Below are 26,049 nucleotides of genomic sequence, written 5' to 3' on the forward strand. Positions count from 1 at the left end.
CACTCAGTTTGGGGTTTGAATTTATAATCCCAAGATCAAGAGGCATGCTCTACCGACTGAGCCAGTCAGGCGCCCCTACAGGTCTCTACTTTTCTAAGGAACTGTTATGAAAAACATTTTGAGGCTAAGAAGTCAAGCATGATTGTGCAGAACAAAACAGACAAGCTGGGCATTTGTGCATTGTTTCCTTAAAATTTGCATCTTCTTTTGCATGCTAAGTAGTATCAATCCATTTAAAGAAATGTTGATTTCAAAATTATGATAGCACTCTCCTTGGTGTTCTGAGTCATTCTTTTCTCTATGATTGACCGCCTGTTCTTTGTGATGGATCCGGTTCTTGCCGTGACAAAGGTAGGAATGCTAAAACCGAAGGGATGGTCTCTGCAGCTAGAAGGGAAGGACAGGTGTACAGGGGAGGGGAATGGACATCTTGGTGTTCTGACTGTGCTACTCTGCCATCACTCAAGAGAAGTGAACACTTCACAGCGACCTTCTTGCTCCCACAGTCTTTGAGCCGCTATTTTCAGCTATTCCATTCCAAACAATTGAGAGTATGAGCAAGGGAACCTTACAGCTTTGTATTGATATTCTACCACATTTTAAAGGTCCTTCTAGGACAAAGGAGTGATTTATTCACTTGTATTGGCAAATGCATTTCTTTTCAAATAAATATTCATATTCAGCCCTTTATACGACACTCTAGAGAAATCTAACAACCTCTAAGATCATCACATTGTAACAAATAATTGCAATAAAATCTGATAGTGATAAAATTAATTGGGTAACAAGACTTCAGCTTTAAGAACAAAAACCTACTTACAAAAACAATTCTTTTTGATGAGGATCTTCTAAGTTGAATTGATTTTTTCTTATAAGTTCAAAAAATTCTCCTCGTCTCCTTGAAAATAAAGAAAAACATTTGGTAGTTATGATGAGTCCCAGGCTCTTATTTCTTTGGTTGACAAAGACCCATAGAGTAAATTTTTTTGGAAAAAAAAATCTCTAAATTTTTTCCTCCACCTTAGAATCCAATACAGAAGTCATCATTTAAAAAACTAAAAATATTGGGGTGCCTGGGTGGCTCACTGGGTTAAAACCTCTGCCTTTGGCTCAGGTCATGATCCCAGGGTCCTAGGATTGAGCCCAGCATTGGGCTCTCTGCTCAGCAGAGGAATCTTCTTCCTCCTCTCTCTCTGCCTGCCTCTCTGCCTACTTATGAGCTGTCTGTTAAATAAATAAATAAAATCTTTTAAAATAAATAAATAAAAATAAAAATTAAAAAGACTAAAAATATCTCACTCTCTCCCCTTCTACCATTTTCTTTGGGTAAAACAGATTATTTTAAAATTTAAATTATTTTCAAATTATTATTTCACTATGGCTCACAAATAATGGTCACTTCAATTCTTAAATATGATCTTCAGAAAATAAAACAAATATGAGTTAAAAATTTGATGCCAAGAATGACTTAAGAAATTTTAAGGGTATGGCATAATCAGATCTATATGGCTTCGGTTTAATTTCATTTATCTTACACATTATGGTATAGGGTAGAATAATGTTCATAATTACTCTATATTCTATACTCAGTATAAAGTAGCAAAGGTCTTCTTTTTTTTTTTTTTTAAATATTTTATTTATTTACTTGAGAGAGAGACAGTGAGAGAGAGCATGAGCGAGGAGAAGGTCAGAGAGAGAAGCAGACTCCCCATGGAGCTGGGAGTCCGATGCGGGACTCGATCCCGGGACTCCAGGATCATGCCCGGAGCCGAAGGCAGTCGTCCAACCAACTGAGCCACCCAGGCGTCCCAAGCAAAGGTCTTCTGAAGCAAAGACCAAATAAAGTGTACAATGATATTCACTCAGTGTCGAGTGATATCTCCTCTGTGCCCAGCACTTGTTAAGCATGTTGGGAAGTTATAAGACATGAGCCCTTCTGACCGTGTTTAAAATCTAGTTGGAGACACAAAACAAATGTAAGAAACACTTATATAACAAAACGGACTGTATGTGATTAGAGTATCAAAAATGGAAAATAGGTTTCATATGGGTTCAGAGGCAAGACTCCTGTGGCCTGGAAAGGCTGGGAAGTCTTTGTGCTTACAGAAATTTTTAAATCCTTCATAATCTGATAATCTTTGTTCTGCAGTCATTTTAAATAAACTGGAGTTTGCTGTCTTTTCTTTCATCCCAATTAACTTTCAAGTGCTCCAAAATCCAATGACTCAGACCCTTTTAGATGCTGTTATTAAATGTACAGGAGTGGGTATCTGGTATGTGATTTTGTGTGTCTGTTCTACTTGTTTTTACTTCTCATCAGAGTGGTTAAAGCCATGAGTGTGAATCTTTGTGCTTCAAGGAAATCCCGTGAGTGTGACCTCCAGACTCCTCTCCCCTCACTCCTACAAGTGCAGCAAAGATCTCAGTCTGCATGTGGGAAACTGGCCTGCCCGAAGGCAGCAAAGGCTTTTCTTGCTTTTAGAAAGGCAGTTTAATTATAGGTAAATGCATACATGCATGACAAATATTACTCTAATGCCCACTTTAATTTTTGAGTCTGTAACTTCACTAACTAAAGTTCTATATTAATATTCTTCTGCCAGGGTCAAATAAAAAGAAACAAGATTTATTTGTCTGGCACTTAGCACCTTTTCCTGCCCACCTAGGCTTAGATGACAGTGTAAAGGAGCTGTAACACAGTCAGAAGCTGCAGAGGGGGCAGTGAAGGAAAGGAGGAAAAGCAAACAGACTATATCATCTTTAGGTTGCACAACCTAGCTTGGAATGACCTGGGTATGATAATTTACTTTGTACATCACTTTAGAGACATAGCAGTAGATCCACAGCACAAATAACTCTGTATTCTGGAACTTATAGAATTAAGTGATAAGTCAAAGAAATAGCCTTTTCTGGCTTCCTTTAGGATACTGCTTCATAGTTTGAAAAACAAGACATTTGACTCACCAGGACATTTGTCTTTATAATCTAAAAATTTCCCAACATGCATTTTAAAAGTTTGAAACAGTGCAAACACCTCCAAGACCTATTTATTACAGAATATTTCTTAGGACTTACTTAATGTACAGTGCTAGGTCTGTAGCTAAAATAGCTTGCTTGATCATTTTCAGCGTGGTTTTATATTCTTCAATGGAGAGGCCACTGAGGATCTGGTTGCCCTTTATAAAAAGAAACCATCATTAGCACTCCACCTAGAGGAAGGGCTGACAAGAACAAAATCTGAAGATAGAGTGACGTATCTTAAACTCATGCCCAGTGTTCTGAACTCATGAATACAGAGGACAGCTGCTTACTTCAGAGTAAATACCATCAAAGGACGTTTGCCCTCTATGCTCCCACCCCCACCACCGTGTCCAAGAAGAAAAAAGACAGTTTCATAATGGTACATTTGCCTACACATGTATGTCTTTCCAAATCTTATACCCCTTGGGTCTTGGGCCAGGCCTGAAATCTAATAACTCTACATCTTTGACCTTTGGGCAGGTGAATTGCTGTAACAGCAAGAGAAACCTTTGAAAAATCAAAGCCATGTTAATGGACGTGAAGAATGGAGTAGTGAAACTTTTAAACAATTGATAATTAAAGAAATCAGTTCTCTATGGCTTTTGTAATAAATCCAAAAACACTTTTTGGGTGCAAAGTTATATAATTTAACTTAATCAATGTTGAGAACACTGTGTATTCTTTAGGAACACGCTGATACAGATGGGTACAGGACATGAGCCAAAGGTGCGCTTACTGGTGATAAAAAGCAAACATGGGTTGAAACATCTATAAGAAATATTGAAAAGCTGGCTAATCCAGATGTAAATAATGGAACATTTTTGCCATATAACCATTTTAAAAATTTTTTATCTGTAATTTAAAGCATAGTAGTTCTCTCATCTTGAACTACAGAAAACATTCCTTGGGTACTCAGCATATCCTCAAAATAGTATCTGTAAATTAAGTGAGATGTGCTTCCTAAATCTCAGGTCCAATGGAAAAAAAAAAAAAAAAGACCCAGAAGTGTAGGAAAGATATCTGGAGGCAAAGGATATGTTCTAAAGACAGGGAAACTGCTGAGTGCGGCAGGCAACACTGGTTTGAGGGTAACTAGATGCCAACACTGTGGTGTGTATCTAATTAATGAATCTGTGATTGTAAACATGCACATTGTTTTTAACTATGAAGTCATTTTAGATTCTAGGCCAGAAAGAAAACTATTTAGAAAATAACTCCCGCTACTTTTACTTAACATAAAACAACTTCAAGTGGAAAAGGAAGTCTCTTTTGCTGTTATGTTTTTATTTTCCATTCCGAAAACAGTGACCGTAAGTTCTTATGTTTTGGTGCTTACAAAGACAGAATACACACATGGTCTTATAACATACTACTTAGTAAGCTATGTTACTGAATGACATGGGTACCTCTGATAGGGATACTGTTAAATATGCTTTAGGAAAAGGTTAGCATATTTTCTTTCTTTAAAACTAAATGGGATATTGGAATAAAAGTTTTATATTTTTCAATAAGGCACATAGATAGCAAACCCCAAGGAAAGTACAGATGCTTCTACTACCACACAATATGTGATTCCTGCAAAGTCTCTGCTCTGAAACCCTACACACTAAAAATGATATGGTTTGTGGGACAAATCGTGTTGGGGCAGATCACACAAAACGCGTGCAACTTTAGGAAGCAGAGCAAAAAGCAGACTGAAGACTGGTGCATGTGGAGGTAACCTGGACAGCTCAGACCGGCCAGCCTGGAGGCCCTCTGCGAACGGTCAAGACGTACAGAACAAAGGCATGCACGCTGGTGTGTGGGGGCCCAGAGACAACGTGGTTGGGATTGGATCTTGAGACAGTGGGGCAGCTTAGGTCAGCACTGAAGGAAGAGCAGCCTCCTCCAAGCCCAAAGCCAGTGCCCAAAGCAAAAGAGTAAGGCCTCAGGTGCAAGTGACCTTGTCAACCCCCTTGATATAGGACAGAAAGGGTACATGAGCAAAAGCCAAGGGGAGGGATTTTTTTTTTTTTTTTTTTTTTGCTTTCTTGCTGAAGGTCAAAATTCAACTCCCACAATTCTGGTACCATACCCAAGGGAATGTGTATAGGAAAGAATACAACCTGTATATTTATGCTAATGTCATTTAAGCACCAACCACACATGAACTAATTCATATTAAACAATCACAAACTTTAGCAATCTGTATGAGACTGTATGCAGAATTTATAATGAGGATGCCAATCTGGTTGTGTAACTCTTAAGCCCTCACCCACACTGAGATGTTTAGGGAGTGGTGTGATCGTGTTCCTCGTCACCTCAGGTAAAAGAGGAGCATGAAGTCCCTACATATGTCTCCTGTAGCCTAGTGGGTGTGGGAGGGCCCGCAGTGGTCTCATGTCTAATTCCTGTCCGGAAAATCTAAAAGGCAAGACACAAGTTAACTAGCCACATTGACTTTGGCAGTAAAGAAGAGCTTACTACTATACGGGAAGCTTGCATTTTCCGAGTTTTGGAGGTGGGGGTTCCTTTCCATCCTGTCCTTTTCAAGAGGGCCACAAAGAAGGCTAAAGAACCTTCACAGAAAGGTTTTCAAAGTGAGTGATCTGACTTTCAGGAGCTGAGGAAGGAGCCATACATAGAGTAGACAGAGATGACCATTCACATTAAAAAAACATCTGGTAGAAAAACCCCACAATAAGGGAGCCTGACAGGGATTATGAACTTGCCCATAAGAAAATAACTTGGTTTAAACACCTACTAGACCCAAAGAGTGAGACATTCCTAACAGTATCAGTCTCCAGTCTATTGAGAAGGTTCTTGCCCCTTTTCTTACTCATTCCCCCTTCCTACTCTCCAAGTCTGGAGCGGTAGGAAACTACATGGGGTTTAGGAATGAGGAAGGAGTTAGAAATAACACAAGGTAGGGATGAAAGAAGCCAACCAGAGCAGGAAGGGGAGAACCTGAAGACTTTAAACCAAATCCAGAATCCGGACTTACATAGGACTAGACATTTTGGTTTCTTTCTTCTCTTTCTTTTTCTTTTTCTTTTTTTTAAGAGACAGGGTCTGGCTATATGTTGCACTCAGGCTGGAGTGCAGTGGCTATTCACAGGTGCGATCCCAATTATTAATCAGCACGGGAGCTTTGACCTGCTCTGTTTCCAACCTGGGCCAGTTCACCCCTCCTTAGGCAACCTGGTGGTCCTGCGCTGCCGGGAGGTCACTATATTGATGCCGAACTTAGTGTGGACACCTGATTGGCATAGCGCACTATAGCCCAGAACTCCTGGGCTCAAGTGATCCTCCTGCTTCAGACTGCCGAGTAGCTGGGTCTACAAGTGTGGGCAACACGCCCGGTGATATTTTGGTTTCTAAATTGAGACCTGTACATATTTTGGGACTTAAGGTAATTAGAAGGCTTTTACTTAAAAAGAATGACCAGAAATGGGGCACCTGGGTGGCTCAGTCAGTTGAGCGTCTGACTCTTGATTTCGGTTCAGGTCACAACCTTGGGATCATGGGATCGCAGGCTCAAGCTCTGCATCAGGCTGGCACTGGGCATGGAGTCTGCTTGAGATTCTCTCTCCCTCTGTACCCACCCCCACTCATTTGCTCCCTGTCTCTCTTGAAAGACAAGGAAAGGAAAGAAAAGATAAGAAGAAAGAATGACCAGAAAAGTTATGGGCCTCCTCAGTTTAGTTCTAGGGCTCAGAGAAGAGCTAGTCCCAGCGAGCAAGCATAAAAAGATGGAGGTAAAACTGCTTTAAGATTATTTACCATGAGGACCCAAATAAATAAAATCATGAATGAAAGAGGAGAGATCACAACTAACACCAAAGAAATACAAACTATTGTAAGAACATTCTATGAGCAACTCTATGCCAACAAATTTGACAATCTGGAAGAAATGGATGCATTCCTAGAAACATATAAACTACCACAACTGAACCAGGAAGAAATAGAAAGCCTGAACAGACCCATAACCAGAAAGGATATTGAAACAGTCATTAAAAATCTCCAAACAAACAAAAGCCCAGGGCCAGACAGCTTCCCAGGGGAATTCTACCAAACATTTAAAGAAGAACTAATTCCTATTCTCCTGAAACTGTTCCAAAAAACAGAAATGGAAGGAAAACTTCCAAACTCATTTTATGAGGCCAGCATCACCTTGATCAAAAAACCAGACAAGGATCCCATCAAAAAGAGAGCTATAGACCAATATCCTTGATGAACACAGATGGGAAAATTCTCACCAAAATACTAGCCAATAGGATTCAACAGTACATTAAAAGGATTATTCACCACGACCAAGTGGGATTTATTCCAGGGCTGCAAGGTTGGTTCAACATCTGCAAATCAGTCAATGTAATACAACACATCAATAAAAGAAAGAACAAGAACCATATGATACTCTCAATAGATGCTGAAAAAGCACTTGACAAAGTACAGCATCCTTTCCTGATCAAAACTCTTCAAAGTGTAGGGATAGAGGGCACATACCTCAATATCATCAAAGCCATCTATGAAAAACCCACTGCAAATATCATTCTCAATGGAGAAAAACTAAAAGCTTTTCTGCTAAGGTCAGGAACACGGCAGGGATGTCCATTATCACCACTGCTATTTAACATAGTACTAGAAGTCTTAGCCTCAGCAATCAGACAACAAAAGGAAATTAAAGGCATCCAAATCGGCAAAGAAGAAGTCAAATTATCACTCTTCACAGATGATATGATACTATATGTGGAAAACCCGAAAGACTCCACTCCAAAACTGCTAGAACTTGTACAGGAATTCAGTAAAGTGTCAGGATATAAAATCAATGCACAGAAATCAGTTGCATTTCTCTACACCAACAACAAGACAGAAGAAAAAGAAATTAAGGAGTCTATCCCATTTACAATTGCACCCCAAACCATAAGATACCTAGGAATAAACCTAACCAAAGAGGCTAAGAATCTATACTCAGAAAACTATAAAGTACTCATGAAAGAAATTGAGGAAGACACAAAGAAATGGAAAAATGTTCCATGCTCCTGGATTGGAAGAATAAATATTGTGAAAATGTCTATGCTACCTAAAGCAATCTACACATTTAATGCAATTCCTATCAAAGTACCATCCATCTTTTTCAAAGAAATGGAACAAATAATTCTAAAATTTATATGGAACCAGAAAAGCCCTTGAATAGCCAAAGGGATATTGAAAAAGAAAGCCAACGTTGGTGGCATCACAATTCTGGACTTCAAGCTCTATTACAAAGCTGTCATCATCAAGACAGCATGGTACTGGCACAGAAACAGACACATAGATCAATGGAACAGAATAGAGAGCCCAGAAATAGACTCTCAACTCTATGGTCAACTAATCTTTGACAAAGCAGGAAAGAATGTCCAATCGAAAAAAGACAGCCTCTTCAATAAATGGTGTTGGGAAAATTGGATAGCCACATGCAGAAAAATGAAATTGGACCATTTCCTTACACCACACAGAAAAATAGACTCAAAATGGATGAAGGACCTCAATGTGAGAAAGGAATCCATCAAAATCCTTGAGGAGAACACAGGCAGCAACCTCTTCGACCTCAGCCGCAGCAACATCTTCCTAGGAACATCACCAAAGGCAAGGGAAGCAAGGGCAAAAATGAACTATTGGGACTTCATCAAGATCAAAAGCTTTTGCACAGCAAAGGAAATAGTTAACAAAATCAAAAGACAACTGACAGAATGGGAGAAGATATTTGCAAACGACATAACAGATAAAGGACTAGTGTCCAAAATCTATAAAGAACTTAGCAAACTCAACACCCAAAGAACAAATAATCCAATCAAGAAATGGGCAGAGGACATGAACAGACATTTCTGCAAAGAAGACATCCAGATGGCCAACAGACACATAAAAAAGTGCTCCATATCACTCGGCATCAGGGAAATACAAATCAAAACCACAATGAGATATCACCTCACACCAGTCAGAAGGCTAAAATCAACAAGTCAGGAAATGACAGATGCTGGCGAGGATGCGGAGAAAGGGGAACCCTCCTACACTGTTGGTGGGAATGCAAGCTGGTGTAACCACTCTGGAAAACAGCATGGAGGTTCCTCAAAATGTTGAAAATAGAACTGCCCTATGACCCAGCAATTGCACTACTTGGTATTTACCCTAAAGATACGAATGTAGTGATCCGAAGGGGCACGTGCACCCGAATGTTTATAGCAGCAATGTCCACAATAGCCAAACTATGGAAAGAACCTAGATGTCCATCAACAGATGAATGGATAAAGAAGGTGTGGTATATATACACAATGGAATACTATGCAGCCATCAAAAGTAATGAAATCTTGCCATTTGTGACAACATGGATGGAACTAGAGTGTATCATGCTTAGCGAAATAAGTCAAGCAGAGAAAGACAACTATCATATGATCTCCCTGATATGAGGAAGTGGTGATGCAACATGGGGGCTTAAGTGGGTAGGAGAAGAATCAATGAAACAAGATGGGATTGGGAGGGAGACAAACCATAAGTGACTCTTAATCTCACAAAACAAACTGAGGGTTGCTGGGGGGAGGCGGGTTGGGAGAAGGGGGGTGGGGTTATGGACATTGGGCTTTGGTGAGTGCTGTGAAGTGTGTAAACCTGGTGATTCACAGACCTGTACCCCTGGGGATAAAAATATATGTTTATAAAAAATAAAAAATTAAAAAAAAAGATTATATACCATGTATTGTGTTTGTTCCATGTGATAGTTATAGCTTAACTTTTTTTCTTATTATAAAGGTAATATATGCATGTAGTAGATAGTGTGAATAATGAACAAATCAAAATGAGAACATAAAAAGTATTAATAATTTAACTAGGCAGAGACAACATTTGTTAACGCTTTGGTGTACATTATTTGATTTCCCTTCACACAAGTTTGTCTAGCGTAGCATATCATATGCTTTTTTGCATTGATAAATATTCATTTAACCAAACTGTTGAACAGCTCTATTTCTTAACATAACAGTTTGTGAGGAGTCAGAATATTCAATAAAAAGAGGAATAGGCCTGGTTTTGTGAAAGCAAACCTCTGACATTTATATAAACCACTTCATTTGACCAAAAAAAAAGGAAAAGAAAAAGAAAAAGAAAGAAAAAAAAAAAAAGAATTAACTGCCAGCCATAAAATACTAGTTTTGTTTGTTTCTAGTTTGCAAAAACCAAACAGAGGTGAGTAACCAGATATCCTTTATCAGGGAACATTAAGACAGTCTTGGTTGTCTAGAGAAGCGAGGCTGGGAAGATCTTAAATGTTTTGGCTTTGCCTTCCTTACCCAAAAAGGAATAAAGCAGGCTCAAGAATTTATGGTGCTGGGAACACATCCAAAACTTAAAAATAAAACTGAATTTATAAAGGTCTCTTTTAAAATTCTGCCACCACAAAGTAGGTACTTACTGGGCTATTAAGAATCATCAGGCACTGGTCAAAATGATGATGTTCCATGATTGAATGGCAGTAGAGCTGAGCAAGTGGGTGTTCACTTCTGAAACAGATTTTGTTGAAGAGAGAAAAACAGATTAAAAATTACCCATTTCCCCAACATGTCAGTGTATTAGTGTCTCCTTAATGCTGGTTAATGAAAAAAGAGGGTACTGCACACAATTAACCAAACTAACAATACTCTCTTCTTTCGCCGAGGAAGAGGTTGAATTAATCTCTGGGGAATACAGAGTCAAGTTGTTCTCAAATAATCAGTGTAATTAGTGCCAGTTCAGAGTATGAACAATTTCACTGATTTTAATATTGATAAAACAGTAGAAGGAATAAGGACAAGGGACTCATTCTTCTAAACATGAAAAAAATTTCTGAAATAATTGCACCAATTCTATTTTTCAATTTCAAAACTGCAATTAGTTTAAAATCTGAGACAAACGTCAAGGTCAGTGTTTCCTCTGAAACAAGGCTGAAGGTCAGCGTCTTCACACGTGCCTCCATACCCAGAGAGAGTGGACTGAGATGGAATGATCAGGCGTGAGTGAGGAAAGGCACAGAAAAGGGGCAGAGTCGGTGCACATCCCCCTTTGAAGGCAGGAAGGAGACAGATGAGTCAGAACAAGTGCCCTTTGTGGGATCCAGGTTATTTGAGTATAGGATATCCCACGAGCTCGTTCATTTGAACTTGGGGAAAACTGTGGAGATCATGTGGCTGAGTGAAGGGAGTGGGAAGGACATTCTACTTAGTTCATTATATGTAACAGGGAGTCACAAATCAAGTTCTAAAGCATGACAAGCACCGTCCTCTGCCTCATATTTCTCATGACCCCTTCACATGTGAATATGAAGCGTAATTTTCACTATTTTTTTCTTTAAAAGAAGAAGTTAGAGTTCCTGCCCAGTCTCTCTTCCTAAAATTTATAGGACAGGGGTTTATGAATTGTAAAGTACAACACAAGTGTTAGATAATACAGTTGGCCTGTTATTTCTTTATACTGCTATTTGAATCAATAATTTATGAATCATTTAATTTGAAGACAGAGAAGCTGCCCAACACTGAAGGAACGGGACACAGGAAGAAACTGAGTAGAGTCAGAGATGCTTAAGGGAAAACAGAAACAATAAAAGGGAAATGAAGGCAAGAGAACGGGCAACCTCATCTGTTCCTGTTGTTTAATCTACCGCTGATACCGCTGACCCCCAGACCTCCATTTTTTGTGCTGTTTTAACCTTTCCAAGTCAACTCCTGCCTGCTTGTCTTTGCTTCTTCCACATTTAGTGAGTTGCATGATGGACCAGACACTGTGCTTATCATCAGACAACAGGAAGACAATAGATGAAGTAAAATGAGCAGATTTATTAAAAAGAGAGAGAGAGAGAGATTTGCTGAAATCAAAACTGGAGATGACTGGAAGTTAGTTAGGAGACTACTGGGAAGCTAGCAGTCCCAGTTCTAGTAATGGTGGTATAAGACAGCCCAGACTCGGGTGACGGAATCCTGCATACTGAGAAGCAGAATTACCTGAAAACTGTTTAGGAGATAATAGGAGTTGGCATGAATCCCAATGTGGGGACCCAGCAGGGATGTTCGTTGGGGGAAAGGATGCCTGCCAAGTGCCTGCCTTATCATTTTCCGACAGAGGGAAAAAGGGAGAGAATGATCAGGGATGGGGCATGAAGGAGGGTAAGGTTTCTAGCCGAGGGTTGGATCTGTTGATTTTAAGGTGCCTGAGGTCTAGAAAGTACTCTGTCTATAGTCGGGTCTGGGCTGGAGATGCAGACTTGGAACGCATCAGCCCACATAGGTAATAGTCCGCGTCACAGGTCTGGATGGGCCGCTGCTGAGGACTGGAGGGCCCAGGGTAAACAGAATTATGGCCTCCCTTCTGTATGTTCTCTACTTTGGCCACAACCTTTTCTCACCATTCAGACCAGCTATGCTGAAGCCAGCTTCAACAGGGCAATTGCAGCCTTCCCCATTCCTTTCACTTCTAGAATATCTGCTTATTTTCATTTATGTAAGAAATCCAGGGACATATGGTATTAGTTTAATGTCCATTTTGTTCTGCCTGTTGTTAGCTGTTTATACGTCTATTACCTTGTTAGACTGTAAACCTCTTGAGCTTGGTCAGATCTGTTTTCCCTAATGATAATAATTAACATTTACTGAGAGCCTCGAACATGTCAGGCACTGTTGTACTAAGTAGTTTATATTTAATTTTTATTTAATATGGGACATTTCCGTTCTCCACATCCAAATCCTCAGCCCATGTCTGACTCCAGCCCCTGGTGCAGCACTGAGTTTCATGTGAGATTTAACAGACCCCCTGCAGGGGTTGATTAGGAGAAGCTCTGCCTTTTAGAAGGTTCGTGGCCACCCCACCGTGAGCCCCTCTTGACTCTGCCCGAAGCTCTCTGCCCTCACAGCTGGTGTCCACGGGAACTCTCGTGTGGCACCCCCACGTGCTGAGCCTAGGGGATGGAAGAGTGAAGGTCCATAGAGGTCATTTTTGACCAATGGGGCACGGGAGCTTGTGGACGGCTGCCCCTCCCTGCTCTGTCCCTGTCCATATAAACAGTTCTGGGTCTCATTTCCTAAGACTTCTCCAAAGCACCTGGCAGGACGGAGCCCCAGCTTCCTGGATGGGTGGACGGCTGGTAGCTCATCCTTCCCTTGGCTTCTCCTTCCCTGTTTCCCACCCGCCGGCCTGCGTTCCTGCTCCCTGGGGACCACATATACAAATAAGCCGTGTGCACACCAGCGTTCATGTCAGGCTGTGCCCTCCCGGCGGGACCCAGGCCTAGACCTCTCTAAAATGGGCATTTTAGCATTTATTTTTTAGACAACCAAGAGATCGGAGGGATTATCTAACTTGTTCAAGGTCAATATAAATGGCCGAGCTGGGATTCGAACACATCCCCTCACCACGTCACGCTGGCCCAGGACCCCACAAGCACTTTGCATACAGCAGCTGCTCACTGACCTAGTTAGAAGCCAGACCAGAAATGCAATTACGAGGCCGCAATGCAAACAAGTTTAAAATGCTGAGCGCACATCACATTTTTAGACAATGCAGAAAGGACTGTTTCATATTAGAAAAACTTCTCAGGGTGTGGGAGAGATGAATGTAAATTATGTGTGTTTGTCTTTACTTACGTTCTAAAAATAAGGATTTATGAATCAATAAAAGGGTGACAAATGCCCCAAGTTTCCCGTTTATAAAAATATTCATGGACACCCCTGTATTCTACATCCCATTGCTTTCCACTCTTTCAAATACAAGGCTGTGCTTCTTTCTGTGAGATCCTGTCAGAGGGACCTGTGTAAGCCACCACCGCCACCGAATGTTATGCCCCCACTGAAGGCAGTGAGCAGTACGGACTGGACACCCTCCCACGTTTTCCTCTTGTCCTGCAGTCGTCTGTCCATCTCTGAGAGCAGTGTTAGGATGTCAGTGTCCAAATCAGAATGATGTTCTAGAAATAGAAAGCCTCAGAAATCAATAGAAAGTGTAAGCTCTGTGAGAAAAACAAGGCCTGCTGCCCTAGGATTCCTTTTTATAGACTCTTTACACGCCCTGCTTCTGCTTCTCGTCCAGGTGGATGGCTCTGAGCTCGGATCTCTTCACTGCTCTTGGTAAGCCCTGTCAGCCCCACCGAGTTCTTTACTTCCCCCGTTCTCTCCAAATCATCACTGTATTTGAGCGGCTGGGGGTCATTTTACCTTCACATTCTCTGTGATCACATTAGATGCCACAGATGTTCAAGCTCATGACTCGTTGGGTCTTTTGACCCGCGTTCTTTGACTACCTTGACCCCACGTATAGTCTCTGTTCACGTCAATGATACGTACGCCCTTCTTTGTTCTACAGCTGCGAGGTGCTGCCAGATGCACTATTTCTGCTGTGGCCTGCTCCATGTCCCACCATGGGACGAAGCAAGATCCTGAATTCAAATGTATGTCCTTAATAGTATCCCCATTTGAAAATGCTCAGATTAGGGCACCTGGGGGACCCAGCTGGTTAAGTGTCTGCCTTTGGCTCCAGTCATGATCTCATGGTCCCGGGATCGAGTCTCATGTCAGGCTCCGCGCTCAGCTGGGAGTCTGCTTCTCCTTCTGTCTCCGCCCCAGCCCCTGCTTGTGCTCTGGTGCTCTCTCTTACTCTCTTTCAAATAAATAAATAATATCCTTACAAAAAAGAAAAAAAGAAAGAAAATGCTAAAAGCTGGAGAGTATCTACTCTGTGCTGGGTACTGTTCCAAGTCCTTTACATTTATTTATACTCCTTAATCCTTGTTAAAACAAAACAAACTGCAAGACAGATACTGTCATTATTCCATTGCACAGAGAAGGAAATAGAGAGAGGGATATTAAATGACTCACTCAAGGTCAGATGGAGTCAGTGTTTGCTTTTGCACCCAGGCGTCTGGCTCGAGCCAGCCTTTAACCACGGTAACCATCATAGCCACTGCGGGGTAGTCTAAGGACTAACTGAACTCATGTATATAAAAGACTAAAGAGTTCCCAGTGCCACATGGTAAGGGCCATAATAAGTGTTAACTTCTATTATTATGATTATTATTAGATAGTGACATTAGGACTCCTTGAACTAGCAGTTCTTGCAATATTGAGAGACTCTAGTCTCTCAAGCCCTCCACCCTAATAGGGAGCAATCTCATTTCCGGCTAATAGAAACTCTACCCAGCTGAACTTCACAAAGGGTGATTCCTGTGCTGTCTGCCCTGGTGAGGCCCTTGGAGCCCGCTGACCGTCTAATGTCCGCATGCGGGCCTGGACTCCAGCTCACTGCCATTCCTCTGCTAGAGTCAGGGAGACCAGGGCACAGACCCAGGACGCAGACATGGTCTGATTATGGTTACCAGGAAACTCTTTTATTCTGGTTTTACAGAAACTTGGCAAAAAAGAAAAAACCCATTCCTTTAATCATTTTACCTCTTCTAAGTACCACACTATTTATTATTTTCTCCTCGTTGCCAACACTCCTCCCCCTTCTGCCCTTCTCGTCCCTTCCTCCCTAAGTACACACACATGCACACACTTCCCAGTTCCTCCATTTTCATCAATGGCTCCATCGCTGTTCCAGTTTCTTGGGTCACGAGTCATGATTTCCCCCTTCCTTCATGCATATGAGCATCTGTTTTGTAGTAAATGGAAAAACACTTTTTCCTCATCTCTTCCTCCCTGTAGCCAGTATGTGAGAGGCACCATGTACGCAGCAGCTGTTCCAGCCTCTGGGCTGAACTCCATGCTCCCAATTATCACCCACTGCACCTTGTGTCTGATGTTCAGTCATCCTTCCTTCCTCAGCAAGGTCCTTATGACTCGCTGCAATGGCTCCTGGTATCTTCACTCTACCACAGCTCGAGCTTGCTGCTTAGTTTTATAGCTCTCCCTCCAAGGGGCCGCTACCTTCTACTTGTTCATGCTCTGACTCTCCGTCCTGGTCAGTGGAGCCTTTGGACTCTGCACTGGGCCAGCCATTGCTGTTCCCTGAGAATGCCTACCCACCTCCAAGTGTTTCTGGGCTATCTTCATTCCCTCTCCTCTCCAAATCCTACCCACATTTCAGGATCCACTTTGTCTCACTTGGTCCTTTGACTGGAGAGGGACTGCATGGGTCTTGACCCATCTCCTCTGCCGAATGCTTACAAGTCCACATTACAAAGCACCTCAGCACTTACTGGGTATTTTTCTTATATTGAACACCACCATTTCATGAGACTTTGAAAATTACTTAATTACAGGAACCACATTTTATACTTCATAGCTCTCTTTCTGCCTCACAAAGTGCTGGGCCCTAGTAATTGCCCATTAGCAGGCTGCCTAAAAGGTAGGACACTTTCACTTATTCTTTTATAAAATACCAAACTCGAATCTAACCAAATAAATGCATCCACAACAGTCTTCTTATACTGACTGCCGGCCTAATGCAAGAGGATTTCAACATGAGCCGAGGGTCACGCTGTGCTTTCTCTAGTAGGTGTCTGTGACGTTTTGTCCCCATTACTGCCTGTTTTTAAAATAACAATTTAATATCTATCAGAAACCACTCTCGGTTTTACCCACCCAAATGGGAGAAGAAAGCACAGCAGTGAACTCTTCCTCCAAATATTTCAGTGGCACACTTGTGGCTCTCTTCACAATGACAGTATTCCTAATCAAGGAAGCCATCAAAGGACCAAATAATGGATCAAAACATGGTTTCCTATATATCTTACTTCAAATTAATTTTCTGAAAAGATGTTCAAGAAGAACGAATGACAGGAGAAGTTCAGTTTCTAACTTCAGTACGACATGAGTGCTTTCCATCTTTTTGATATATTAGTTTCAGTTCTGTGCCTTCTCTGATTGTAATGGTTTTCTTCATGTAGTGTTTGGTACTGACGAGACTGGACATGGTACCCCTTTTTACAAGTTAGCTCTATAAGGGAATGTTTATGGTACTCTTATTCCCCCAAGAGTCCCCTGGTTATGAAAATCCTCCTGAAGTATTACTCGTTTACCACTAAGGAAAGAAAAAAAAAAAGCAACATCCCTGGAAAATTCTTGGTTTCCTCTACTCAAACCACAGAGATGTAGGAAGAAATAAAAATCTCTGCAACTCCTTTAGCTTTTTTTCTTAAAGTTATTCTTACTTGGTGGAAGTCTGCTTTGTGGGGTGTGTGGAGGCAAGATTCTCCAGTCTCTGAATTTTTCCCAGGACTTTTTTTTTTTTTTTTTTAAGAGAAGATGACGTTTCTCCAGATGTTTTTCCGGGTAATTATTTTTAAATAAACAAAGGAAAAAATAGCTGAGTGTTTTTTTCACTCTAAAGCAGGGCAACATGCATCTTAAAGCCAACCATAAACTAATAATATTACGTTCAGCTTTGAGGTATGGAGGCAATATACACCACTGTCTTGGATCTTCTGGCTGTGTTTGACCCACAATAACATCTTTCCATGTCGTTTTTCCTTTTTGTAATTACTCCCGTGTCAACATGAGGCTCAGGAGCACGATCGCATGGCAGAGCACATAGGACAAAGGACATGGCATCCAGCCTGTTCTCCAAAACGTTTCCTCCTTAAGTTCAGATCTTAAAGAGGAAAGAGCCAGTCTCTGACAGTTGGGCAAGAGCTTGCCATCTTTTCCCATCAAAGGTCAGCAGAGGACACGGTGGCCGCATCACTACAATTCTTGTTATATGAAGTTTTCCGTTTATTTAGATAAAGGGAATGTGACTCGAGAGCTCTCTGAAATTCCCTCGAGATATCAGACATCTGGAACTTCCTTAAGGGGTCTCCCCATTTGCTGCCTCACTTGCATACCTAAAGAAATGCTCAGTAGTAAGAGATGTTGCCATTAAGATGTAGGCTTCTCAACTATGTTGCTATGAGTAAATAAACATGTCCCAGTGGCTCAAAAATCTAAGTGATGTCACCTTTATCATCTCATTTGTCATTGCAAATGTTACTTAAGGATGGCCCAGGAGGGAGGAGCCTGAAATGCTTGTCTCCAGTTAGTATCTGCTATGAAAAGCAGCCAAAAAGCAGGCTTTTGATGTTGACAGGACCATCACTAGCATCTGTTGCTAAGAATTAACACTTAAATACACAAGGTGCATTCCACCCGCTATCAATACACGTTAGCTCTTAAAACTCACATCAACCCTATGAGGTAGGTAAGCTATTATCGCCATCATATAGACCAGGAAATTGAAGCACAGAGAAATCAGCTCCATTGCCCAAGGTCACACGGGAACCATGTGGCATAGTGAGGGTCTGTATCCTGTCTGACTGCAGGCCCCAAATTGTCTTCTCTAAGACCAACAGCCCCCTTCTACTGGGTGCTCACTAAGTACTCAGGATGGAGCTAAGCACTTTTTAGATATCATCTTCTCTATTTCAGGGTAAAATTCTATCGTTTTTGAACTCGTCTTAATATATTGTTTCCTAATGAAGCTCTTAAGCTGGGTATACATAAACCAAAGCAACACTCTTGGTAATTATCTCGTGAAAGATGATTCTCAACACAATGTTTTTTTGAATTTCAGGCCAGAAATGTTACCAACACAATATTGGATTTAGTTTTTTTTTTCCCATTTCACTTAAGTAAAACCAGAGTATGTTATGGGGCCTCAATCAATTGAAATCTGGTACCATCAAATTTTGCTGCGGGTTTACTTTAAAAAAGACGGCCCTAGGGGCGCCTGTGTGGCTCAGTCGGTTAAGCGTCTGCCTTCAGTTCAGGTCATGATCTCATGGGTCCAGGGATGCGCACCGATCCCCCCCCCCCCACCCAGCTGGGCTCCCTGCTCAGTGGGGAGTCTGCTTCTCCCTCTCCCTCTGCTCCTCCTCACTGCTTGTGCTCTCTCTCACGTGCTCATGCTTTCTCCCCCAAATAAGTAAGTAAGTAAGGAATTAAATAAATAAAAAAAGACAGCCCTCCGATTTAATAGAAACATTTTCTTCTTTAGCTGGGGAAAAGGCGCCTTACCGCTGGATGTAAGAGTTATTCACACCCCGGTGGTCCAAGTCGTGGCTGAGAGCCGCGATGAGCAGCGCAAGGATCTCCAGGTCAGTCAGCTTGCTCTGCTCCACCGGAGATGTCCGCGGAAAGAAAGAGAAAGACCACTTGGTGAGTTTCATTATTCTACCTCTGTTCACAAATCACGTGCTTGTTTTTCCGGGTGCTTTCCGCACTTAGGGTCACAAAGGACTCGGCCTAGAATCCTATTCTGCAGGGAATTAGCGGTACTTTGTCTTCAGAAGGGGATTATTATAAACATCATTTATGCACACAAAAAGGGGAAGTGCCTCAAGCAATCGATCATCAGTCCACCTACGGTAAAATAGCATTAACTCTTCATTCTCTACATCTATGTGGAATCATTAAAATAAACTAACTAATTGCTGTCTGCCTTCCAGCTGCCTGCGGATTCTGCTGCGCTCGCTCTGCTGGTAACTGCTGGATCCTCAAGGAACAGAGACAATGTGAATATTAAGCAAAATAATACATAAAAAAGAGGACTAGAAATGAAAAATCTGGCCTTAAAAGGTTGCACAATATGTTGCAAAGCCAAATAGAGGTTATTTTGGTAATATCTGTCATTTGTATTATTTATCCTGCTGGTCTCCTTCATCAGTAAAAAAGCAAAGTTGAATTCATTATCAGCTCCACTTTGCTGGAAACTCTCAACACTCTATATAGTATGTTTATAAGATTAGACAAAATCATCATTTTGTTATTCTTCATAAAAAGCACGGACAGTCTTCAGCTGTATAATCCTGATGACCTTTCCACAGTCCAAAATAAGTAGATCCTATTTTTTTTAATAAATGTTTGCTATGGCAGGGAAATACTACTATGGTATTTCATACGGCCTCTTAGACAACAACTCCTTCTTTTAGCTCTAGCCAGTTAAAATGTGCTCCCTATGGAAAGAGAGACAGAGAATAACATTTTTAGAAATTACTTAAAAAAAAAAAAAAGAAAAAAGCATGGAAGCTCTGAATGAAAATCAGTTATTTGATGGATGCCTGGAATCACTTACCTAGAAGAACTATTCAAGTCCCAATGAAGTTAGAACCTAAGACAGAGCTATGGATAAAATATGGCCTGGAAAGGAACGAATTACTTGAACGCTTTCTGCCTTGATCTTCCTTGTACACAGTCTCTGGTCAATGTAGATGATATTAAAACCCTTTCCGTGAGATGCGACTTAACAAAATTTAACTGAGTGCTCCAGAGAAAATGTGATAGAGAACACTGTAATTAGCTATGAAGCCACTTGAGTGGTTCTGCAGGAATTCTACTATGGAGCAGGTTGAATGGGAACACGAGAAATTTGATACTTTTTCTTATAGAAGAAAATTCTTCTGGAGAAAATATTTCCCCAAAGACTATTAAATTTAACATGAAGTTATTTTAAAGATTTTTAAAAATAGGCCTTTATATACTGCATATAGAAGAAAATTAATAGCTAAGTATTTTGCCATGCTAGTCTTCTTCAACTGACAAGATGTCATTTATTTTGTAAGTGGCAACAAATATTATTCCCGTCATCGTTACTGATTGCACACTAAAAAAAGAAAGAATATGCTGTCGATTTTACTACCAAAGCAAGAAGTCTTAAATATAAGAACGGCTCTAAAAAGTACCTGAATCTTGCCTGCTTTTAGAGCAGCAAACATGCACTGAGCTGTATTAAAGGCGTGTCTCCAATTATGATAGGCAACATTCTTCCGATAATTCTTCTTAACACTTAAAATCCACCTGCAAAGAACCTTTAGGAAACAAAGCATAAGTAGTAAAAATACTTGCTAATATCACACGTTTACTATGTTCCAGGCACTGCACAAAGCCTTCACCGCTAACCCTCAGGATTCTGAGGGAGGCACTACTACTCAGATAATTTCACAGATGAGGAAATGGACATTCAGAGTGCTAACTCGCCCAAGGTCACGATGCTTGTAAAGGGAGGGGCTAAAATTCAAACTTGAATAGTCTGACTTCAGAGCCCACCATGTTGACCACCATGCTAACTAAACAAGATGTAAAATATTAGAGAGCCCTAAGGAAGGTATTTTTTGCTTAGGTAGGGAGGGCACTGACTAGCTTTTTAAAAGATATCGTGTTCATGTGCCCGCAGGAGAATCCAGATAGATAACTATGTATGGATTCACTTTTAGAGAGTCATGGAAATAGTGGCTCTCAAGTTCTTCTCATGTTCCTGGTTTTTAGTTCTTTAAAGGTATTGGGTGCAAGGCTGTGCAGATGGGTTGGGGGCTGAGACACAAAGCACATGGCCAAGCACAGAATAGAGCTCCCAAGTCCTGAGACAATCAGCAGGTCTTTTGTCCCTTTTAAACTATGTTTAAGTATTCAGGCAGAGTTACTGCTTGGTTACCAAGAAGTAATTTTTAAAAATATATATGCAAAATAAAGCCCTGGGGTCCCCGTGAAAAAGATTTATTTTAAAAGATGGGAAAAAAGACAGACTTCAGAAAAATCTCAAAAGCTGGGTTTAATTCAATTTCTGAGTAGTGTATTCAACAAAATCCCCAGAGACTCTTGGGCCCTAAGCATGGTTATTTTTTGTTTGTGTTAGCATCAGAGTCTGTCTCTCTTCAATTCTGAATGATTTACTATACTTTGGGGGATCTGTAAAAATAAATATGTGCTTCTTCCTACGTATATCACTGGAGATACTTCAAACACAAAGAGCATTGCCCTGGGGTATGGAAAAAGTACCAGGCAAAAGAACGTTGCTCTAACAATATGCAACACAGAATGACTGGCTGCAGAAGCAAGCCAAAAACAAGGTTCCTTCTTTGTTGGTAGAAATTGCTTATACAGGATTTGGTGGAAAATGAGTGCTTTCATAACCCTCTTTTTCTTTTTCGGTCTTTTTGTTCCTGTTCTATAACGCAGTTCACAGGGAGTTCTGGTAACAAGCAACTAGAATGTCCCCTAGCTCTTGCAGCTCCAAGTCACCTAACTCAGCAGAGGATTTCTGTGTGCCTAAGACTGGCGTCCGTTAATCCCAAGTCCACTGCAGTTTCTTTCATCATGACCATTTCTGAACAAAACCAGCTAGAAGATGATAGTTCCCTCTTATTGGCAGAATTTAAGTAAGGGCTCTGAACTTGCTTTGATGTGCTTAGAAACTATAAAGTGTTATAGAAAATTGCTGGTGATGAATTAAAGAATCAAGGAAAGTAAGCAGGAAAACCCAAGAATTTAACCTATGAATATCTCTTTACTAATCATAAATCTGTAGATATAATTAAATAGGCACATATATCATATAATGTTAAATAAAATGACTCTTTAAAATACTAATTCCTGATGGACTATTCTATTATGTTTCTAATAACATGGACCTAAGAGGACTGGGTGATCCAATGGATACAGTAGTTAGGAACTAAATTTAAGTACAGTTTTGGATTCTATTATCAGGATAATCTTTTAAAAACATGGGTTTTTTGAGTACAGTTGACACACAGTGTTACATTAGTTTCAGGTCACAATGTAGCAGTGCTGTGCTCATACATCGTGCTGTGCTCACCACAAGTGTAACTTCTGTCTGTCACCATACAACCTTCTTACAATATCACTGTGTTCCCAATGCTGTGCCGCTTTACTCCTGTGACCATGCCATAAGTAGAAGCCTGTCTTCTTCATCCATCTTGACCACCCCCCTCCACCAACCTCCTCCTCTCTGGTAACGACCAGTTTGTTCTGTGTATTTATAGGTCTATCAGGATGTTAACAGCATTTAGGAAAATTACAGTCAGATCTCCTCAGTGCTTGGTGGATATGTCTGGCATGTTTAAATCCACAATACAGTCTTCTGTACAGGATTACTGAATGATTAGGCACAAGGTGGGTGACGCTAGGGAGCATGCTCAACCCACTGATCAATCTCCAACAATGACAAAGTCTTCGTATGTCCTGAGGGGCAGACTCGAGATGCTCTGGGAGAAAGAGAAGAACCAGAAAATAGCTCAGTTTCTGTCCTCAGGAATCTCAATCAGGAGTGAAAATGATAAAAGTACACATAGAAAAGGAATAAATAAAATCGAGACCACAAACTGTCAACAGTATTCTAAGTGGTATGAAGTCAAAACTAGGGTTGAGTCAGGCTCTCAGGAAGAGAAAAGCGTGCTGTGGCAAGAAGTGGAGAAGCCTTGCAAGTGGGGCAGTCCATTCAGACTGTCCATTCACATCACATCACATCAGGCAGTCCATTCATGTCAGAGAGGAATGATGTGAAAGACGGAAGGTGGAAATAAGCATAGCACATGCAGATTTGTTCAAGTAGAGTCAAGAGTCTGTTTCAGAAGTCAGCTGGAGCAATGGCTGCCATGTTTGTAGGAGAGTAACTCAAAATTTGGAAGACAAAAAGGGACATAAAGATTTGACAGATCTTTCAGTAAGAAAGATTCTTTGTCAGGGCAGCTTCATGATGCCAACATCCTCTCCAGCAATAACATTTTAATTTTATCACCCTTAAATTACACTGAGTATTATCTCAAATAAACACAACAGGAGAGTAACTAGGGCAGGAAGGCCAATCAGAATGACTGTGGTATTCAAGTTGATGTTGGCCAGAATCAGATAGCAGTTACAAAAAAAAAAAAAAAAAAAAAAAAGGGAGAGTAAATGAATGAGACATTGAAGAAAAATACCTGCTAATGAACAAAAATTCAAGAAAAGTAAGAATAAAGATTGCTAAAGAATTCTGAGTGACCGGGCACCTGGGAGGCTTGGTCAGTTAAGCGTCTGCGTTGGGCTCAGGGCTCCCTGCTCAGCGGGGAATCTGCTTCTTCCTCTCCTCTCTCCCTCCCCGCTTGCATGCACTCTCTCTCAAATAAACAAATCATTAAAAAAAAAAAAAGAATTCTGATTGACTATCATCATATCCAATACTCACACACGATCTGAAAACTTGCAAGTTTTTAAGAAATAAGAAATCAACTTCTAAAAACTTCATAAATAAGTATAAGGATCAGATTGCTTTGTTCTGACTGGGCGCTTTCAACACATCACTGCCAGTTTAACGTATGGGAAATCTCAGAACGGAAAGGGATTTGAAATGCTGTCTTGCTTTTTAAGGTCATGTAACTAGCAAGAAGCAGAACTGAGTTTCACATTTAGAACTGGCTCTAAGTGAGGTCTTTAGTCCATTAATAGAAAAGGCTTTTAAAAAGGAACCCTACAGCCTCCCGTAGAGAAATCTATGGGGTGATACAATAAGAAGCAAAAACATCACGAGAGACAGGAACACATGTGTGTACTCTGCATACAGTCACATTGTGGGTGCGCATGTCATTCTCACAAGACTGCCACCGGGGAAGTCACACCATTATCCCAAGTAACAGATTGTGAAACGGAGACCGTAACGGAGTAACGGAGACCGTGAGAGAGTAATTGCTTAAAGAAATAAGAGTGAATGACCGGTAGAGCTAGAACTCACAATCCATCATTTTTCTACTCTTCTCATGTTAACAGGGGCAATAACCACTGAAAAGTGTTCCTGAGAGCTTCCTGAAATGATCACATAATATGATGTCCCTCCATCAACATGAAGAGTGGGTATTATGAGTCCAGAGATGGTCATTCTTTGTTTTCACCCAAGAGTCACGCCAACTTTGGCTACATTTAAGAAAGAATACCCCAAGAATTCCATCCATGGATCTGTGTTCACCTAGCGGCATGTGGCCTTCCTTTTCATTCCCAGCTGTGAGGCTTTTGAGAGCAAGGACAATTCTCTGCTGAAATGAAGATGTAGCATGGTGCTGGGTACACTGTATACATTAATAAGGCTTCATTTTATGAGTCTGTGGATTGCAAAATAGTCGAGACCTTCAAGGTATTTACATTTCCAGACAGGAAATCTGTATAAGACTAGAAATCTGACGGACCAGAAAAAAAATTAACTTTCAAGGCAAATTATTACATTTTCTTCCCCAAACAATCCTTTCTCTTCTCCCTTATTCTTCGATGCTATACACATAGCTATCCCCTGGTATCTCCAGATGGGTATTAGAAGATACTGATTGAAGTCCTGTTGTTTTCTGAGAGGTGACTAAAGTAATTGGCAGGGGTTAAAATCAGTTTTCATCCCCCTCCCAACATGGGTTACCCCTGTTCAAGCCACAGGCTTGGCCTCACATCAAGCGCCTGGAGTCCCTCATTTCCAAAGGAGTTCACTGTGTTTTGGTCCTTCTCTGAACCATACCGTGTTATCATAACCTCTGGGATCGGATCAGGTTACTTCCCTGTTTACAACTCCTCAGTGACTCACCATTGTTTTCAGGATAAAATCCACATTCCTCTGACTAGCTCACAGGGATATATATGACCCCCCCCACCCCCCCACCCCCGCCCTGGCCGCAGCCCCAGCCCCAGCCCCAGCCCCAGCCCCACTCGCTCTTCCTGCCTTTGCTCTCCCTGTTCTTCAACTAGGTGCTTGACAAATAGTAAGAAACCAGTAAATGTCGTTTTCTTTAAAAATCTCAGGTAGGCATTAGGTGACAGTGTATTGATTAATTCTCTCTCTCTCTCTCTCTCTCTCTCACACACACACACACACACACACACACACGCACACGCACGCTGTCTCTCTCTCTCTCCTCCAAAGGACACGACTGTATTCTTACCTCATGTTTCATCTGGAAGTTCTGCACAAGGTTGAGGTCAGTGAACATACGAATTGTGCACAGTGCCGTTTCTAGGTCAGACAGCTCAAAGTCACTGAAGCTGAAGTCAGTAATTCTAAGTGTCTGAGCAGATGGTACCACAGCGGCCTTAGGTAAGACAAGAACAAAATGAAGTGGAACTGTTAATTTTTTAAAGCAGCGGTGATTCACAAAGTTTTCTCACTTTACTATAGGGAAATAGCAGAGGTTTTTAAGAAATAACCTTTTTTAAAACTTCTTCTTTTTAAAGTATACCCTAGAAATCTTTGGATAAAAGAGCTACTTTTATTTTTTGTTTTGTTTTGTTTTAAAATGAGTCACTTGGGGGTAACAAATATGGTTCCAGGTAGGTTATGTGG

At 41.0% G+C, this 26,049-nt stretch overlaps 1 protein-coding gene and 1 long non-coding RNA gene across 5 annotated transcripts in view; one reads left to right on the plus strand and one right to left on the minus strand.

Moving 5' to 3' along the window:
- The window catches only part of LOC116584650, a 40,144-nt gene extending 19,493 nt beyond the window's left edge, over positions 1 to 20,651 (plus strand). Inside the window, exons 2-3 of the long non-coding RNA XR_004283273.1 lie at positions 18,961 to 19,121; positions 19,412 to 20,651. This is a non-coding gene — a long non-coding RNA (uncharacterized LOC116584650). The remainder of the gene's footprint in view (positions 1 to 18,960; positions 19,122 to 19,411) is intronic.
- The window catches only part of PDE5A (phosphodiesterase 5A), a 149,768-nt gene that overhangs the window by 10,778 nt on the left and 112,941 nt on the right, over positions 1 to 26,049 (minus strand). For all 4 annotated transcript variants that reach the window (XM_032333296.1, XM_032333298.1, XM_032333297.1 and 1 more), the window contains exons 12-17: positions 25,652 to 25,798; positions 20,645 to 20,770; positions 18,981 to 19,075; positions 10,445 to 10,532; positions 3,076 to 3,176; positions 821 to 898 (exon numbers count right to left, since the gene is read on the minus strand). In XM_032333296.1, coding sequence (XP_032189187.1) covers positions 821 to 898; positions 3,076 to 3,176; positions 10,445 to 10,532; positions 18,981 to 19,075; positions 20,645 to 20,770; positions 25,652 to 25,798 — 635 coding nt within the window. The remainder of the gene's footprint in view (positions 1 to 820; positions 899 to 3,075; positions 3,177 to 10,444; positions 10,533 to 18,980; positions 19,076 to 20,644; positions 20,771 to 25,651; positions 25,799 to 26,049) is intronic.

This window comes from Mustela erminea, chromosome 2, assembly GCF_009829155.1.
Source record: "Mustela erminea isolate mMusErm1 chromosome 2, mMusErm1.Pri, whole genome shotgun sequence".
Taxonomy (NCBI): Eukaryota; Metazoa; Chordata; class Mammalia; order Carnivora; family Mustelidae; genus Mustela; species Mustela erminea.